Genomic DNA, 17,508 nt, shown 5'->3' with positions numbered 1-17,508 from the left:
TTCTTCAACTTCTTCTATGGGTCCCACGCTATAGGTGGTTGATCCTGCCCCTATTGTGTAAACCAGCTGGTTCACAACCTTTTCAGGCCGTGACCCCCGGCCGGGACCCACATATTTGAACTGGTGACCCCCCAAAATACCGTAATCATATTTTAACTGGGGATCCCACCCTGACAGGCACTTTGAATTGTAGGAGTTGAGGCATTGCATTTAGTTTGACTCAGTTCCTACAGATAAATATAGAGCTTGTAAATCAGCTATTTTCTTTTTTTTTGCCTTTCTTATATAATTTGACAATTTGGCCAATGTTTGACTGTTTTTTAGGGGCGCCCCCTATATGCCCATGCAGCTTTGTGTGTCTGTGTGTACCCCATAGCAATGATTTGATTGGCTGAGCAAATGTGTGTACCACATAACGATTTGATTGGCTGAGCACGGAATGTGATTACGAGTGTAATCTTTATAGCATTGTTTGAATGTTTGTTGATTACTTTTGATGCAGTAATGGTATTGGGGCTTTGTCCTACACAAACATTAAATCCCATTGACAATGAAAATGAATGGACAATTTTGAGTTAGTGTAAACACAAACATTGCATAACACAAACATTGAAGACGAAGGTGAGGACGCAAATTCTGCTTGGCCGGAATGAGATGATGTATGATGATGTACGATGAAAACATCGCCCCTCAGTTCACACGGGTGTGATTTTTTTCTTTTCTTTCTCTTTTTTTTGAGGGGTGCTAGCCCCTCCTAGCTTCCATCCCCTTCACGTCTCACATTTGCCATTGACAAAGAAATATGACGTAGATTTGTGGCAACACAACCATTAAATGCCATTGACAATGTCATAGAAGAGCAAATTGGCTAACCAATCACATAAATGCAGTTGTTCATGGTGAAAAGATGACTTTTTTTTAGGGGAATCTCACATCTTACATCATCATGGTGAAATGATGAAATGATGAAGTGTCTTCCCCCGAAATCTAACATCAATTAAACATTGTTATAATATGTTAATATGTTATTATTACATTATACAGCTGTTTGTCCCGTCACGTCTCACATTTGCCATTGACAACGACAAGAGCGCCCCTCACTTCACACGGGTGTGATTTTTAGGTATTAAAAAGACTTAAATTGTTACTGTCAGAAGGTTAGCCAATGGAAGTACAATCTATATCGAGTAGACCGCTAGACCTACTGCACATGTAAACAGAGCTGCTACCTTTAAACACATTAAACTATTTACTATTTAAATAGTCAAATTCTGCTATTTGTCCCAATGTGACTGCAAAAAAATGCTGTTTGTTTCAAAAAAGCTTTATACCCTGTATAACAAGGACGCAATGTGACATAGCTCTGTTTACACAACGCTACCCTGTCGAACTGTATACACTTTCCCCATTTTCAACAGTTTTTATTATATTTTGACACTTGCTTTGTAATGTAAACGTATGTATTATCATGCCAATAAAGCTCCCTTGAATTCAAATGTTAGATAGATACACAATATAGGGTATACATTTGATTATGTTCAAATGTAATTGTGTTTAGACAAGCATAGTGTTGATAGAAAACCAAGAAAGATACATCTGGCTTGATAGCTGAACCTACACAAAATGTAAATACCAGTAGTCAGATTCAATACTGAAGACCTTTGGATGTCAGTAAAAGAACCACACAATATTAAATAGTAAACAGATTTTATTTCACTCATATTGCAGAAAGGTAGATAAGTGGAACTGTTGATGTTATATACAGTACAGGTTGTTAAATTGACATACAAGTGGAATGTATAATGCTTAAATACAGCTACTGTAAATGTCCAACATTCTTGCTAGAATGAAGTGTTTTACTCTTCACCCAGGCTACTTGGCTGAGACATATCAATCTCAATTTCAGCGGCCAAGGGAGAGGTAGGTGCAATCTCAATTTCAGCGGCCAAGGGAGAGGTAGGTGCAATCTCAATTTCAGCGGCCAAGGGAGAGGTAGGTGCAAGGTCCATTGTAGTCTGGCGGGGGAAGAATGGAAGGTTGATGTCAAGCCTTCCTCCCTCAACCTTCACGTACTCCTGGAACTCAGCGGGAGCCTTCTGCATTAATTCAGAGATGGTATTGCTTAACAGGCTCACCACAGATCTAACAACCTCCATGATGTAATCAATTTTGGTATTCAAATACTCCATATCCACAACAGTGTTGGCCTGATCCATGACATTCTTCAGCAGAGTGACAAGGTTGCCATAGAAAGCATTGATGTAAATGGCAACGGCATCAAGGGTGTCAGACTTCAGGCTCTTATCGACAAACTCCTGAGCTTTGTCAACAATGACCTTCAAGGTCTCGCCCAGCTTCTCCAAGATCATGTCCAGGCTCTCCAGATGCTTAACAAGATCCACAACCTGGTTAAGGAAGCCCTTCACTGTATCTCTTAGTCGATCAATCATCTGAGCTCCGGACATGACATCTCCGATGGGCATGGTGACCTGAATGTTGCTCAGCATGTCAACCATGGCGTTGAAAGTGAGCTCAGCATTAAGAAGCATCATCTGGATGGCCTTCTCTAGTACAGTGGCAATGGTGCCGGTCAGTTTCTTGAGGACCTTTGGGAGAGTGGTCATCTCATCAGAGCCAGGCAGCTTGAACTGGGTTTCCCTCAGGAATTTCACAGCAGTATCCAGGAAGACCTGAACAATCTTCTGGTACTGAACAACAGTGTTTCTGAAGAGAATGGAAAGCTGGCTGAGCTCTGGAGCCTCGTTGTTGATGGTGGTGTAAGTCTCCTCAACCAGATTGACGATGGCACTCTTAAATCCGGTGGCGTATCCAATGAGCTGATACTTCTCACCAAAGTCGTTCAGGGTAGAGACGATGGCTGGGAGCCTCTCCTTTAGTCCGTTGATCATGATTTCAGGGGCCTCCATGTTGAAGGCAACATTCAGATCCTTTGCAGAAGCTCTAATGATGAAGATGTCCACATTATCCTCTGGCGCAGACTGGCAAAAAGAACAGAAGAACAAATTGAGTGCTTTCTCATTGACTTATACCCTTAATATGCAGAGTTAAGCGAGGCAATAATCACAATTTGATGATTGTATTTATAGTTTCAAATAATACATTTCAAAGTTATGTTGTTTAGACAGATGCTAAGTTTGTTGTATTGTCTGTTAAATGCCTAAATTGTAAATTGTTTAATTATTGTTTAATAGACAAAATATGAATGTAAAATACTCACAGCATAACGTCCATAAAGTCTGCCATTCAACTGAGATAGCATCCTGCCCTGGACCTGAAGACCAAGGAAGCCAGTTGATGGGGTGGAGAGAGAAGCAGTGACACCATCTCTGCTGGCAGCATAGCGGAAGCTCACATCGGTGAAGGTGGGACTGGTGATGTCCATGTTCAAGGTGAGGCGGCCGTCACTGAATAGAGAAATAACCATTAGAAACTAACACAAGATTATCCATATGGATAGATAATTACTTTTTTTCCAAGTATATAATATTTACCTTGCGTCTGCAGTTTCGCGTCTCTTCCTGATATGCGGAACAAAGAAAACATGAAAGTCAGTGTCTGAATTGTCAAAGAACACTGGAAGTTGTCAATTACTTAATTATATAAACTAAATCAGATGGGATGCTTCAGACAAAAGTGGGTACCTCATAGACTGGGACAGAACATGCTGAATGTCCATGGTAAGGTCAGCATGGGTCAATACAGCCTTGCCAGTCAGGGACAGGGCAGCATTTTCAAGGCTTACAGTGATGGCAGCTATGGAAGGAAATTGTTTTAAAATTAACAACTCAATTTGAAATAATATGTATTTATACAACAGTGTATTTAATACAACACAATGCATGCAGTGGCATCTAGTTTTATGAAGACAAAATAGGCACTCACAATCAAGGTCATAATCCAAGATGACAAAGACTGAGGTAGCAGTGGACTTGAATGTCACTTTGAAGACAGGGGCATCACCCTCCAACTCAGCTGCTAGGCTTGTGGTGTACACTGGAGTTACAATCTTGGCAGTGGCAGATATTTTTTGCTTTGGGGCTGTCAGCTCAACAATGGTCTTCTCAAAGATGGTGAGTTCACCCAGGCTGCTTGGCTGAGACATATCAATCTCAATATCAGCGGTCAAGGAAGAGGTAGGTGCAAGGTCCATTGTAGCCTGGATAATATGCTTTCCATGGGTGTTGAAGTCCATGACATTTGCCTCGTTGTTGCTGGCAATCTTCAGCACTGCATACACACGGCTAAGGGAGGCCTCAATAGCCAGGCTTTGATCCAGATCCATCTCCAGGAGCTTGATGTCACCCTGGTTGAGTCTGGTGTTAGCAAGAACCTTGATTGTGGAGCGCAGGCCATCAGCGTTCAGGTACAGATTTGCCTCATTGTTAAGAGCTGCCAAAAGTGGATATTCTTCCAACACTGTGCCTTCAATATTTGCCATTGTGGTTGTTTCCAGAGAAGCATCCTCAAATGTTGCCTCCAGCTTCAGGCTCTGCTCTGCTTCTGCCTTTCCAACAGCCTTGATGATGGGCACATTGAATTCACCCTTCAGCTTCAAGGTAGAGACGGCATGTGCCTTGGTCTTGGTGTCTGCAACCAGGTTCTGGTTGGCTTCCAGATGGAGGATGGGCAGGGCAATCTTGCCTACAGTAGCTACAGAGACAGCAGCTTCGAAGGTCTCAGGATTCACACTGATGGTGCTGTCATGGGTACCCTCAATATGGGGGTTCTCAAGGGACAGGGAGTTGGCCAGCTTGATTCCTCTTCTGGTGGTCAGGCTGGTGGTGCCATCAAGCTTAGCCTTCAGGCTCTCAAAGACAGAGGCGGTTGTTGCTCCCAGACGGAACACAATATCATCCTCATTGTACAGTCCAGCATTAAGATTCAGGTTGATAATGGCAGACTTAAAGGACAGCTCTGTGATCAGGTTACCCACAGAGGGAATCTGGATCAGACCCATCACATCAACAAGAGGGGCATACATACTCTTCTGGTACACAATCTTGGTTGCTACAGCAACATTCTGCTCTGTGGTGGTCAAGATGTTCTTCAGACCAGTAAGTTCATATAAATTCAGTCCACTGATGGCTGGGATGCGGATTTCAACAAATGGCAGATTAAGCTCAGGTATGCTGATGGGGGTTGCAAGGATGTCAAGATTAGCCTCACCATCTACATCAGCAAAGACACCAAACTCCTTCTCATTGTTGTTAATGGTGACATGGTAGGACAGTTTGTACTGATTGAGACGTGCCAGAGCAACAGTGTTGATCTTTTGGGTTTCAGGTTTGAAGGTAGCTGAGTAATCATTCTGGAGATCAATTTTGGCAATCGATCCCAGCACAGTGTTTCCCTTGTTTTGGAAATCAAAGACAACCTCAACTGGACGGATGACAATGTTGACTGCATTAGACAGAACTCCACTGAGTGTGCCAACCAGCTCTGTGTCGTGGGTCGCCTTCAGCTCAATCTTCATATCATAAAGGTTGACCTTTCCAGATGCTACCAGAAGGCTGTTCTTGACAGCTGGGCCCTCTGCCTCAGAGCGAGCATCAAACTTGAAATAGCTGAGAGTGACAGAGTCAGCGTTCAGGGTCTGTTTCATCTTCAGAAGAGCTGTGTCTGTATCGCTAGTGAAAGTCAGCTTGGCAATGTTGGGATTGATGGTGAAGAGCAGGTCACTCTTGTGGACTCCATCATGAGAGTTGAACTTGGCAGTGCCTTCATTTCCAACAGTCAGGGTAACGGTTTTCCCCTCCTGGCGTGCAACAGCCTTTTGGGTCAGAGACGTTTCACTGGTGATGCCAATGATTGGGATGTTAAGCATGTGAGAGTATGTGGTGTCAATTGTGACAGACAGGCCACCTGCAGTGGCAAAGAAGGCTTCATTCACAAGCTCTGCAGTGTAAGGTGAAGTGGTGGCCTTCACTGTGGTCTTAGCTGAGGCCTGGGCTGAGAGGTCTTTAAGAGTTACAGATGCCTGGTGCTCAAGCTCAAGAACAGAGTGAGTAAACTTAAGGGTCTCAGCAACAATCACATTATGCGCCTCAGGGACAGCAATGCGGGCTGTAGAATCCAGGTTGAAATTGAGGATCTCAAAGCTGGGAGATATTGCCTGGGAGGTCACGAATGCTGTCACCTGAGGAGCATTCTCACCATCAACAGAACTCTGCAGCTCAGCAACATTTCTGATAGTGTAGATGGGGGAGTTGATTCTGATCTCACCATACAGTTTTCCAAATGCTGGCACCATGAATTCAGTAGGGATGTTTGGCAGCTTGAACGCAGGGATCTGGAGAGTCTCAATGAGCTTCTCAACGGGAACTGCAGGGATGACAGGGAATGAAATCTCTGGAAGGGTGATCTCAGGGAGTGAAATCACAGGCAGGTAGTTCATGTTCAGCTGCTCCAGGTAGTTCATGACAGTAGAAAGAGCAAAGTTGACAAACTCTCTGATGGCTTCGAGTTTCTGGGGGATTTCGAGTGCCTTGATCAGCTCATTTACTTGAGCGGAATAAGCAGAAATCATCTGGTTGACCTCATCAGCAAAAGCATTGTAGTTGAAAGATTTAAGGTACTGTACAATGTTGTCAAGGTACTCATTAATTTGCTCAACCACTTGTTTAATTTCTGTGGCTTTCAGATAGTTGATGGCATTTTCCAGTACCTGCATGATCTTAACAGGCATGTGAATGGCTTTCAGGTTGTTAGCTAGAACTTGGACAGTTTCATCAATCTTGAACTGCTTGATGAGCTCCACAACCTTTTCCAAGATGGCCTCTACCTTCTGGTCAACTTCAAACTTGACGATCAACTCTCTGAGTTTAGCAACAATTGTGTTGAATTTTCCAATGATGTCAAACTGTTGGATCAATTCTTTGAGAGTTTCAACTGTTGTACCAAAGAGGTTTGTTGGAAACTGTGCCATCAGTTCTTGAATGTAGGCATCCAGGTTGAGGGATGAAATGTAGGTTTTCAGCTGTTCAGCAAACACAGTAATGTCAAAGCTGGCAATGAACTCCTTCAACTTGCTGACAACCATTTCTAGCTTAGCCTTGACATCAAACTGAACATCCAGATCACGAAGGAAGGAAAGGCTACTTTCACTTAGCTTCTGCAAGTCAATCTGTTTGATGACCTCTTCAATGGCATCAACCATGGCAACAATCATATCCCTGATATTATACTCGTCAAGGAAAGTATTCAGCTCCTGGTTCAGTCTATTGATGACATTCTCAGACAAGGTGCCACTTGCAATCATTTCCTTGGTATAAGAAATAATTTCCTGCATGCGGGAAGCAATTTCTGTAAGCATTTTCTCAAGAACATCCTTCAGGTTCATCAGGGAGGCCTCCAGTTCTTCAATGGTGATAACATATTCCTGTGTGAAATCAATCAGGGTCTGCTTGAGCTGCACTGCTTTGCCTTCAATATTCAGTTGAGAAACAAAGTCACTCACATACTGAGGAATAGCCTCGATCTTAGCCTTTATGTCTTCATTGTTGATGTAGTTTTGCAGTGCTTCTGCCATGCTCACAAACACGACCTTGATGTTTTCAAGGAGAGCTGGGAAATTCTCAATGAAAGGCAACATAATCATGTGGCTCTCAGTGCTCTTATCATATTTAAGGAAGCCAGAGATGGAAAACTCCTGGTTTTCACTGGAATCAGTGTTGAGAAGGCTAGTAAGGAGGGTGTTGGACATCTCCAGTCCAAGCCTCTCAGCATTGTTGTAGGCATTAACTTCCTGGCTCAACATGTGGTTGTTCATCTTAGATTTCAGCATCATTGTGGCCTTCTGTTCCTGAGGAGTCAGCAATGCTTCCATCTTGTTGTCAACAGTGGTCTCAAGGGAGAAACCATCATTAAGCTGCTGGGTTATTGAAGCTCTCCATTCATTTGAGGTGACAACGGCCAGGGGCTGTGCTCTAAGAAGGAACTTGCCATAGAGCTGGCCGCTCTGCTTGCCATACAGGGTCAGGTCGCCATCAGCATTGAACATGGCATCAAGGTTGAAGTCGAAAGGAATGATGCTAGTGCGGACGGTGTGATCATAGCGCATGGGCTGAGAGTTGAAGCGGGCATCATTGGTGAGCCTGGCAGCAAGTCCAACAACTTCAAGTTCGGTGTTCTGGTTCATATTGGTTCCAAAGACCTTTCCAGTAGTGCTGCACTTAGCACTGGCAGTCACGTCAGCATAATTGATCTCATAAGTGTGCTTGATCTCCTCTTCACCATAGGTGGCTTTCAGGCTTCCAGTCAGGTCAATCTTGTAAAGCTCTGCCTTCAACTGAGCCTCATTGATGATGTTGGCTGCCAGCAGTTTCAGGTTGTTATTCACATGTGCAGAAGCTGTGTAGGGCTTCAGGGCAATGGTGATGTCATGGGTATAAGTGGCATACTCACTGACGATGGCCTCAGCCTTGGTGTCGAAGTCAAGGCTATAGAGAGTGATGGTCAGAATGTTGGCATTATCAACCTTGATGTCACGCACTTCAGCCTTGTTGATAATGGACAGCTCAGCCAAACCCTCCTTGTTTATTTTCAGAGTTGTTTTCTGAACAGCCTCATTCTCAAGGAGCTTCACAGCAGCATCACTGCTTAGAGCCAGACCATTGACATCAAGAGTGGCAGTAAGCAAGGAGGAGATGCGGTTTTCAGAATGGTCAGCACTGGTCTCCATCTTGATGATGACTTCATCGGTGGCAGCAGAGGCCTCAGCCTGGTTATGTACCTTCATGCCAAATACCATAGCATTTGTATCGAATGTCAGGGCCAGTTTGTTCTCCTTGAAGGAAAGCTCCGCAGCATGGGTCAGGTGGTCGTCAAAAGCATTAGTGTTTGACACAACATGGAGCTCACCATTGACAAATGTGGCGGCAATGGTGTTCTGAGCCTTAAGAATGGTGGTATCAATCTTCAGAGAGGAGTCAATCTTTGCTTCTGGCCTGAATGGGAAGATGGCGAAAGCCTGGGTAGAAATGGTGTTGCCATAGATGGGTCCTGCTTTGATGGATCCCTCAAGGTTGCTATCAGCAGAAAGTTCTTCAGCATTGAAGCCAACCGTGCCGGTGTGTTCTAGCTCAATTAGCAGGCCAAGAGGACTTGTTGCTACAATCTTGCTGCTGGACTTGACACTGATTGTGTCAGTGAAGGTTCCAACCTCCATGATGCTCACACTGGCTTCAAGAAGTTTATGGGTCACAGCAGCTTTCACGTGGGCCTTGAGAGAATCAGATGGAGTGCCAACCAGCAATCCAGAGCCTGAAACAGGGAATACAGTGCATTTGTGAGGTTCAGTCAACACTTGAAAATAAAGCTTTAAGTTATGTTTTATTGCTGATTGTAATACTTTTTAAAGAACATTTTACCTTCAATCTTGAGGGCCAAGATGTCTACCGGGGAAGTTCCCTCCATTTCAAACTTGGCTGAGTAGCTTGGTGCATCCGCAGCGTCTTTTCCCAGAGCCGCAGATACCTCTAATTCGTACAGGTTAGTGCTTGCTTTAGCTACAACCTCAGCCTTTCCAAAGAGAGGAACAGAAATGGTCTCAGGGACAACCAGCTCTGGGAGGGGAATTTCAATGGAGGCAACCTCCAGGCCAAACTGGGGCAGTGACAGGCTTGGGGTGGCCAAGGCAAGTGGGAAGTGCAGGTCTGCTGTTGTTGACTTTCCTCCAAGAGGCAGAGAGATGAGGAAGCGTTCATTGTTGAAGTTGTAAGCAGCCTTTGCCTCACTGCCAAAATAAAATTATATTTAACATTATATGAACACATCTTTATTCATACCCTCCTGGCTGGCTATTATAATGTAGCAATGTGTATGTTTTGCCAAAAACATTTTACTTACGCATTGAAGAAAAGTTTCTCTGGCATTGTAATTTCAGGCATGGCAGGTATCCTCATGTAAGTGATGTAAGGGATACCAGAAACATATTTGTCCATGTAGTTGTTAGTTGCCTAAAATGATTAGTACAATGTTAATTGTAATGTTAGTACAATAAATTTCCATTCATGTTGAAGTGAAGCATAAAGTGACATATGTGTATGGTTTTACCTCCACAGACATGGTGATGATTTGACGGACCTTCATGTCAGTCTGTCCAACATGCATATCAAGAACTTCATTGATAATCCTTTCAACTGCCTCAGCATTGTGGAGCAGTTTCTGGATCTGAGAATTCATCTCAGACTTAACCTCAGCCTCAATCTTGCTGTCATCTACAAAAAGTTGTCTATGTTAGTTTCACAGAATAATGTCAGTTGTTAAAAAGAAGATGCAAAATTAATTTTGCAGATAATAATATATTTATATTTGGGGTGTGTGAATGAGGATTGGAAATATATTTGGGTGCCATGGTGGCACATAAAGGAGGGAAATAAATTAAACATTCATATCCTACCATATTTCAAGGCAATCTTCTGCAGTGAGGTGGTCTCTGGGAGCTTGATGTCACTTGTGAGCTCTAATTCCAGTGTCTCACCACGCTTTAGGTTGGCCGTGAGGCTGGCATCAGCCTTCATCAAGGGAACCAGCAACTGGAGCTGCAGCATAGCTTCCTCCATTGTTGCCACCCTATGAAGGGGAAACCTATGAGTTAATGGTCTCATACCAAACATAGATACAGTGTACTGATACAAATACAGTATACAAGTACACTGATATTTGTTTCTAATATTATATCTAATATTTGGAGACCAAAGGGGTAAATGTGTCTAACAATTTACATTTCTGAACAGTGAACATGATACGTTTTGTTTGATTTCAACAAGCTCATGTTTTGATTTATTTCATACTTGGCATGGGCAACCAGGGAGAGCTGAGGGATGTTCTTGTTGATCAGGTCAAGGGAGACTGAGTAAGCTCCATTGCCCTTGGTGTTGGCGTCAACGACACCCAGCCTGAATCCAGCCTCCAGGTCATAGTCAGGGATCTGGAAGTCAGTAGTGAGGACATTCTTCGCCCTGTTGTACTTCACAGTTGCTGTGGCCTCACCAGCACCTGGTAAAGGAAAAAATGACTTCAGCTGTTTACACTAGTATTATGCAGTTAGAATTAAGTTCATGATAAAATGTATAGATTACTGTATATGTACCTAACAATCAACATTCAATATCAATTGCAATGATTGCGGTAGTAGCAAAGAAGTAATACATTTCTTGTTTTAGGTTTGACTATGTCGATGAAGACTAAAGATAAACTGCACTAACAAAACTATGTTGACATTGACGTAATAGTTTGTTTGTTTTCTATGAATATTCTCAGTGTTATTACAGATTGCTGTAAGCCCCACATTTTAGCCCCAACAAACATGTTTGTGTATAAATGTATGTGACAACAGTACAATACCAATTCTCTGCCATCTCCAATGTCAGAGAAATTCCATATCGACTTTGTAATGTAGCTTTGAAATAATTATTTGCTAAATCTTGTTACCTTCCGCCGTCAGGATCATTTTCACGGTGTCAACCTTCTCCTCCTCCTCTGTGACGAGCTCATAGGTGATGGTAGCAGAGTATTCAGTCACCTCGCCAGTAGGATGGAGCTCCACAGCCAACCTGAGAGGTAGATCCATTTTACGATTAGATTTGACTTAAATACAATACAATTTAAAAGGCATTCCATTCATGAATGCTGTCCTAGCACAAGTTTCAGGGCTTTCACTTACTTGCTGTCTCCAGTGAAAGGGAAGTAGGGGGTCTCATAATTGTAAGCATCAGTGTACACCAGGGAAGTGCAGTACTTCATTCCAGCGAATAAGGGAGTGCACTCGCTGACATCAACCTTCTCCTCCACCATAGGGGGGATAGTTTTAACCTCAGCACCATTCACTGCCACAAAGGTGTTTCTGCAATTGACAAAGAAGAAAGTTTTTATTGTTGCATTTATAGATATTACATTCCAAAGACTATTTGCATACATAGTCAGTTGAGGCTTACGTAATGCTGATGAGCTTGGTAGGATTCTTAGGAGCAGGCATGGTGAACTTCATTTCACTACTTCCCATGGAGATCTTGGCACTCAGTCCGCTCTCATGGAAGAGGTTGTTGTGCATCTCCAGTCTAGTGTTGACATACTCAGGAATGAAAGAGCCAATCTGAGTCGTGAACTCAATGCCAGCAGAGGGCATGAAGGCAATCTCGCTCTAGGGGGAAAAAGTGGAGAGCCAGCGATGGGTTATGATGAGATACCATAATTGAATGGTACATATTTTATTATTTTGTATCTTTGTGAAAATGAGAAGATTTTTACCATGTCACGGGCAATGTTGAGTCCACCCTTGATACCAGGAGTGAAGGTACCAGACAAGGCAATCCTCAGAGGCACACCAGTAGCAGTGGGCAGGAAGAACTCATTGTCCATGAAGATGTAGTGAGCGAAGACTTCATTGTCAGCTTTAGTCATCAGTCCCTTCATCAACTGTCAGGAAATAGAAGTCAGTTCAACTGTCAAAAATCAGTAAGTAAATGACAATTCTTTATAGCTTTTGAAGAATACGTCATATGGCAGCCAAGTGTATGGGATTTTTAAATTTAGAGCACTTATGATGTAAATCGTTTGCCAGCCAAGTCTATGGACTTTAATGTTTGTTTAGGGCACTAGATGTGAATGTAAGACATATAAATACCTCTTGTAACTAATTTTGTTTCATACAACAAACAAGCTAGGATCAGAATGGCTGGGGGGCACGCCACCCCACACATGACGCCCCGGGTAGGCATGCTTAAAACAAACATTAAAAGTTCATATACTTGGCTGCCACCTCGTCATGTAGCAGCAAAGTCTATGGACCCCCCAAAAAACCAAAGTCTGATTATTTTTTACTTACATCCATGGGGAGCATCTTGAGCATGTTATCAATCATCATGGCAGCAGAGTAGGCCATCTCCTCCATGTCACTGGTCTTGAGATATCCCAGCTCATTTCCCAAAAGTCTCAGGTAAACCATAGCCTCAGGGGTCTGCTGGGCTTTCAGTTCAGTCACCAGTTTGTTAAGGTTGCGTCCGATTTCTCTCATGATGTTCTGGGTGGCCTAAATATATACAAATAATGAGATGATGACTTATGAGTACTTTGTAGAAATTATTATGTAAGTAGTAAATTAACATCCAAACACCTTTGTAACTTACCTGTCTCTTTCGTCTGTCGTTCCTTAGAGCGGGGAGCAGGTTCTTCAGGACCAGGCTGACCTCCTGGGGCATTTTGTCAGAGACAAAGTACATTGTCTTCAGCACTGTGTCTGGGAAGAATCCGTGCTCTCCAAACAGGGCCTCAACAGTTGGCTCAAGTCCGGTGCCCTCCATGCCGATCTGAAAATGTATGAATGTTCGTTGTTAGTGTGACAATTGAAAGGTGAGTTTGAATAACTGAGCAATCCATTTTTATATCTTACAATATATATATATATATATATATATATATATATACACACACGTTATATTTACCTCCATCATGTCAATGTCATAGCCAAAGGCTTTCAGGGTCATCTCAAGCATGACCTCCTTGGGCAGATAGCTGGCACCCTCAAAGATCATGTTGCTCTCCACAGATCCAACCTTGTAGTTGCGGGAGAACTTGGTTGGGTCCATGACAGTTCCAATCTCATTACCTTGCAGGGCATCGAGGATCTTCTGTCTCAGCCTATAAGAAAGTTAGATGTACTAATTAGAGATAAGCATTAAATGAAAGGTGAAATCCTTTTATCCACAGCTCATGCTGCACAGTGCATACTAATAATTAAAGGCTTAACTTACTCTTCTGTCTTGGGCTCAGTTGAAGACAAGATGTTGGTAATATGGGAGATGACAAAGCTCTTGGCTTGCTGGTCAGGTTCATTAGGCAGGGCAGCAGCCAGCTGGTCGAGTTCACTTGGCTGGGGGTCTTTCATTAGCACCAGGTAGGCAGCAACGCGCTTCTGCAGGGGGCTGGAGCTGTCCAGAAGCACCTGCATGAGAATCTCTCTGCCCTGTGACAGAGAAATACATCCATCATTGAATTAAAAAAATAATTGTTTCGATTACTTCTGTAAAGTCTTAAAAAAGTATTTTGATAACAGTTTGACTTGCCTCCTCAGGGACAGGGGTCAGCCTGAAGGCCTGGATGGCAGCTTGCTGAACAGCAAGGGATGCAGCAGGCTGGTTCACACACTCGATCACAGCAGTCCTCAGGGCAGGGCTGGCAGCGCCCATGGCTGCAGCCATGTTTCCAATAACCTAAAGTCGTAAAACCATTGATGAGTTTGATCTGTTATCTACTATCTTGTAAAGTATCTACTATCTTGTAAAGTATTAAGTCTGTTAGAGATAACCCCTCACCCTCAGAGTCATGAAGGCATTGTCACCAGTGCAGTCACCCAGCTGGGAGCCCATGAAACGAGCAACAGCATGGATTTCAGGGGCCAGTTTGCCTTCAGCTTTGTAGAACCTATTAAGGAAATCACATCGTAGTGAATATTAATGTGGCAGTTGAGTCGTCAACCGTGTAACACTTAGGCTTCTAGATATCTAGAGCAGAGTAAATATTCAAGTTGCAGTTGCTCACCTCTTGACAACATTGCTGAGGGCATACATGATGGGCTTGCTGGGCTTGTACTGAGCCATCTCCAGCATGTCATGGATCAGGAGGGGAGAGGGGTTGGACACCAGTCCCAGACCAAACACGGTGGCATCAACCTCAACAGCGGAGCTGTCGTAGGTCCTCAGGATCTGCATGATGGCACTGCTACACTCAGGGGTACCACACTGGGCCAGAACCTGGTAGCTGAGTGATCGGGACACCTCAAGAGCCTCGGGAAGGGCAGCGCTTAGGGTCTCCATCTTCATTTCACGGACCACATCCACCAGCACGTGGAAGAGGTGGGCCCTCCTCTGACCCTCGGTCTCAGGCAGATTAGCCAGTTCTCTTAGGAGACCCAGACCAACATCCTTATCCTGGATAACATTCTTGTCAACAGGAGTCTCCATGTTCAGACCCTTGACATTGGCTGCATCTATAATAAGCAGAGTAAACAGTAAAAATGTCATTGTCAATTAAAATAAAATAACATTGCTATATAAAAGGAAATTCAAAGAGCTCCTTACCAAACTCAAAAACTCCTTCTTCCAGAGCAGAAACTCCCAGCAAAGTCAGAGACTGCTTGCCCACATTGGTAACACCATATTCTCCCCTATGGGCAGACAACAATTGAATAAGACCTAATAAAGATATATATAATTTCCATACGCATAGTCGCATACAAAATCATGTACAGTATATTATGAGATAACTGTGTGTAGATGGTTTTACTTACTTGTGAGAGAAAGGAATCAGGATGTGGTTCTCAGTGCAGGCACCAGAGGTCATGTGCATGTTCTCATTGTCAAACTTGTAGTTGCAGGTCTGGGAGCTCCTGATCAGCTGGGCAAGAGGGTAATGCTGCAAGTAGATAGTAATTTATCAGACTCACAGTATGGTATTGTTTGAAATCCACAGTGCATGCGAGCACTGCATTTAATAATCAAGCCAACAACCACGTTGCTTAGGTGTCTTACCATGCCAGAGATCAGAGCCAGGGGGCTGGTCTGGTCTCTCATGGGGATGAATTTGTCACATTTGGACAGATCCCTGGTGAGGCTGATGTCAGTAGCAATGTCCTCTCTTGCGTTGACAGAGTAGGAGGTGCTGCATTTGCCATGGATGGTGGGCTGAAATGCATGATTTTAGAGCAAAATTCAGTCATCACAAGTGTATAATTTTCCTCTGCTTTCAGAAGTAATACTTTCACCAGTTACATACTGCTGTATAAAAATGTACCATGATCTTGTTCTTCTCCTCCTCCAGCAGAGGCACGGCCAGGGCAGAGATGATACCTCTCTTGATGTTCAAGATTGTGGACGTCTCATCCTCCTCAGGGTACAGTTTGACATCGTACTCACCCTCAACCACAACCTTCAGAGGATATCTAAAAAGAAAAGAGGAACTTGCTATCAAGTCTAACTTGAAAAATACTAAAGGTTTTGTCTTGTTTTAATGTAACCTGAACAGGTTTTCACTTATGGTATGTAAAAAAAAAAAGAAAAAAAAGAAAGGATGTGCTGGTGGCATAACCTACTTCTCCATTTCAGCAGAAAAGGCCTCAGAGCTCGGTGCAGGGACAACCACAACATTGCCATCTGCATCCATGTCGACCACACTCAGGCTACAGCCTGTGGTGCGGACGATGAAGTGGCACATCTGGGGCACTTCAATCTCGACCTGTACAGGTGTCATTTTATCTTTTAGGATATTATACTGATTACTGAAATACTGTATTTACATGAAAACTAAAAACACATTGGAAAATATAAGTTAGTATTATTTGCTATTGGTGTGGCATGCAATGTACCTTGCAAGAGGCCTTGGGTCCATTGCGAAGATTTGAGGCACCGTTGATGGCATTCAGGGATTCGGCTTCATAGAGGTATTCATATTTGTTGAAGGCTTTGTACCTTTGATTTACTGTTAAAAAAAGATTATGGTTTCAAATAACAGTTACAGTAATTGCTATTGCTGGACTTTGATCAATATGTTCAAAGTACAGCAATAGATTTGGTCAAACATGTTGGGAAAAAATATAAGAAATTATATAATGTGGCTATACATGGTTGTGTGATTGGCATTACACATTCTTTTTACTGTTCTAAACTCACTCAACAATGTAATAAAATCTATGTGTATTGAATTGTTATATTAGAAAATATTGGAACTTACACAGGCATGATCCCTCTTCTTGGGCATCTATAAGAAAAATGGTACATTAGAATCAGTCAAATATCTATTAAATACATGTTTTTAATATTAAAAAATCTACATCTAGAACTAAAATCCATATCTAATTGATTTAATTGTATTGTATTAATTAATGTTAACATTTAACAATTAATACATTTGACTGCATTGATGGAAGCAATATTACAAAAATACTTACAAGCCAAGGCAAGTGTGCTTAAAAGCAGCAGACAGAGCTTTGAGTCCCCCATGATGGGTTCGTTGAAGCTCTCCTTTAGGGATTGCTGAGTACTCAGTGAGACTGAGGCCTTGGTCTCAGCAGAGGTCTTTTATACCCATGTTGTTCCATACGAAGAGGAGGTGGAAAGTTACTGTACAGACAGTACTGTTACAGCTCCAAAGTCCTCTCCATATGTGGAGGGACAAAGGCAAGGAGTTTCATAAGTTTCATTTTTCTGTGAAAGCTGCACATAATAATTATGTTCAAACAGCATTATTGTGTACATCTAGGACTAAAATGTATATACTGTAGGCTTCCATTTTTAAATGACACAATTGCAGAAGGTATAATCAATCATAGTATAATGCACAAATGGCATGGGAACATTCAAGCACCGAAGTCGATGATGCAAAGGCCCTGTAGTATGTAAGCCCCAGACTTGCATTTAACCTAGATGTATAGTAGACACATGTATCCTTCCCTGACTTAAACAACAAACAAAAACACAGCCTTAGTGATAACCC

At 42.8% G+C, this 17,508-nt stretch overlaps 1 protein-coding gene across 1 annotated transcript; it reads right to left on the bottom strand.

The window, feature by feature from the left end:
* Window positions 1-1,856: 1,856 nt before the first annotated feature.
* On the bottom strand, window positions 1,857-17,015 carry LOC306940991 (apolipoprotein B-100-like; the record flags this gene model as incomplete). The annotated part of the gene is made up of 28 exons (XM_079526292.1): window positions 1,857-2,999; window positions 3,239-3,425; window positions 3,513-3,539; window positions 3,663-3,774; window positions 3,904-9,282; window positions 9,390-9,754; window positions 9,868-9,977; window positions 10,075-10,238; window positions 10,421-10,593; window positions 10,815-11,019; window positions 11,455-11,576; window positions 11,687-11,866; window positions 11,958-12,163; window positions 12,271-12,438; window positions 12,848-13,051; window positions 13,149-13,328; window positions 13,464-13,659; window positions 13,773-13,984; window positions 14,085-14,231; window positions 14,334-14,442; window positions 14,560-15,007; window positions 15,099-15,184; window positions 15,308-15,432; window positions 15,549-15,701; window positions 15,811-15,958; window positions 16,109-16,251; window positions 16,382-16,494; window positions 16,964-17,015. 28 exons carry the CDS (start codon window positions 17,013-17,015, stop codon window positions 1,857-1,859), a joined length of 10,857 nt encoding a protein of 3,618 aa, XP_079382418.1.
* Between the last annotated feature and the right edge of the window lie 493 nt (window positions 17,016-17,508).

Source organism: Electrona antarctica, assembly GCF_951216825.1.
Source record: "Electrona antarctica genome assembly, chromosome: 17".
Taxonomy (NCBI): Eukaryota; Metazoa; Chordata; class Actinopteri; order Myctophiformes; family Myctophidae; genus Electrona; species Electrona antarctica.
Note: the sequence above shows the minus strand (reverse complement) of the source record. Positions and strands in the feature narration are given on the sequence as shown.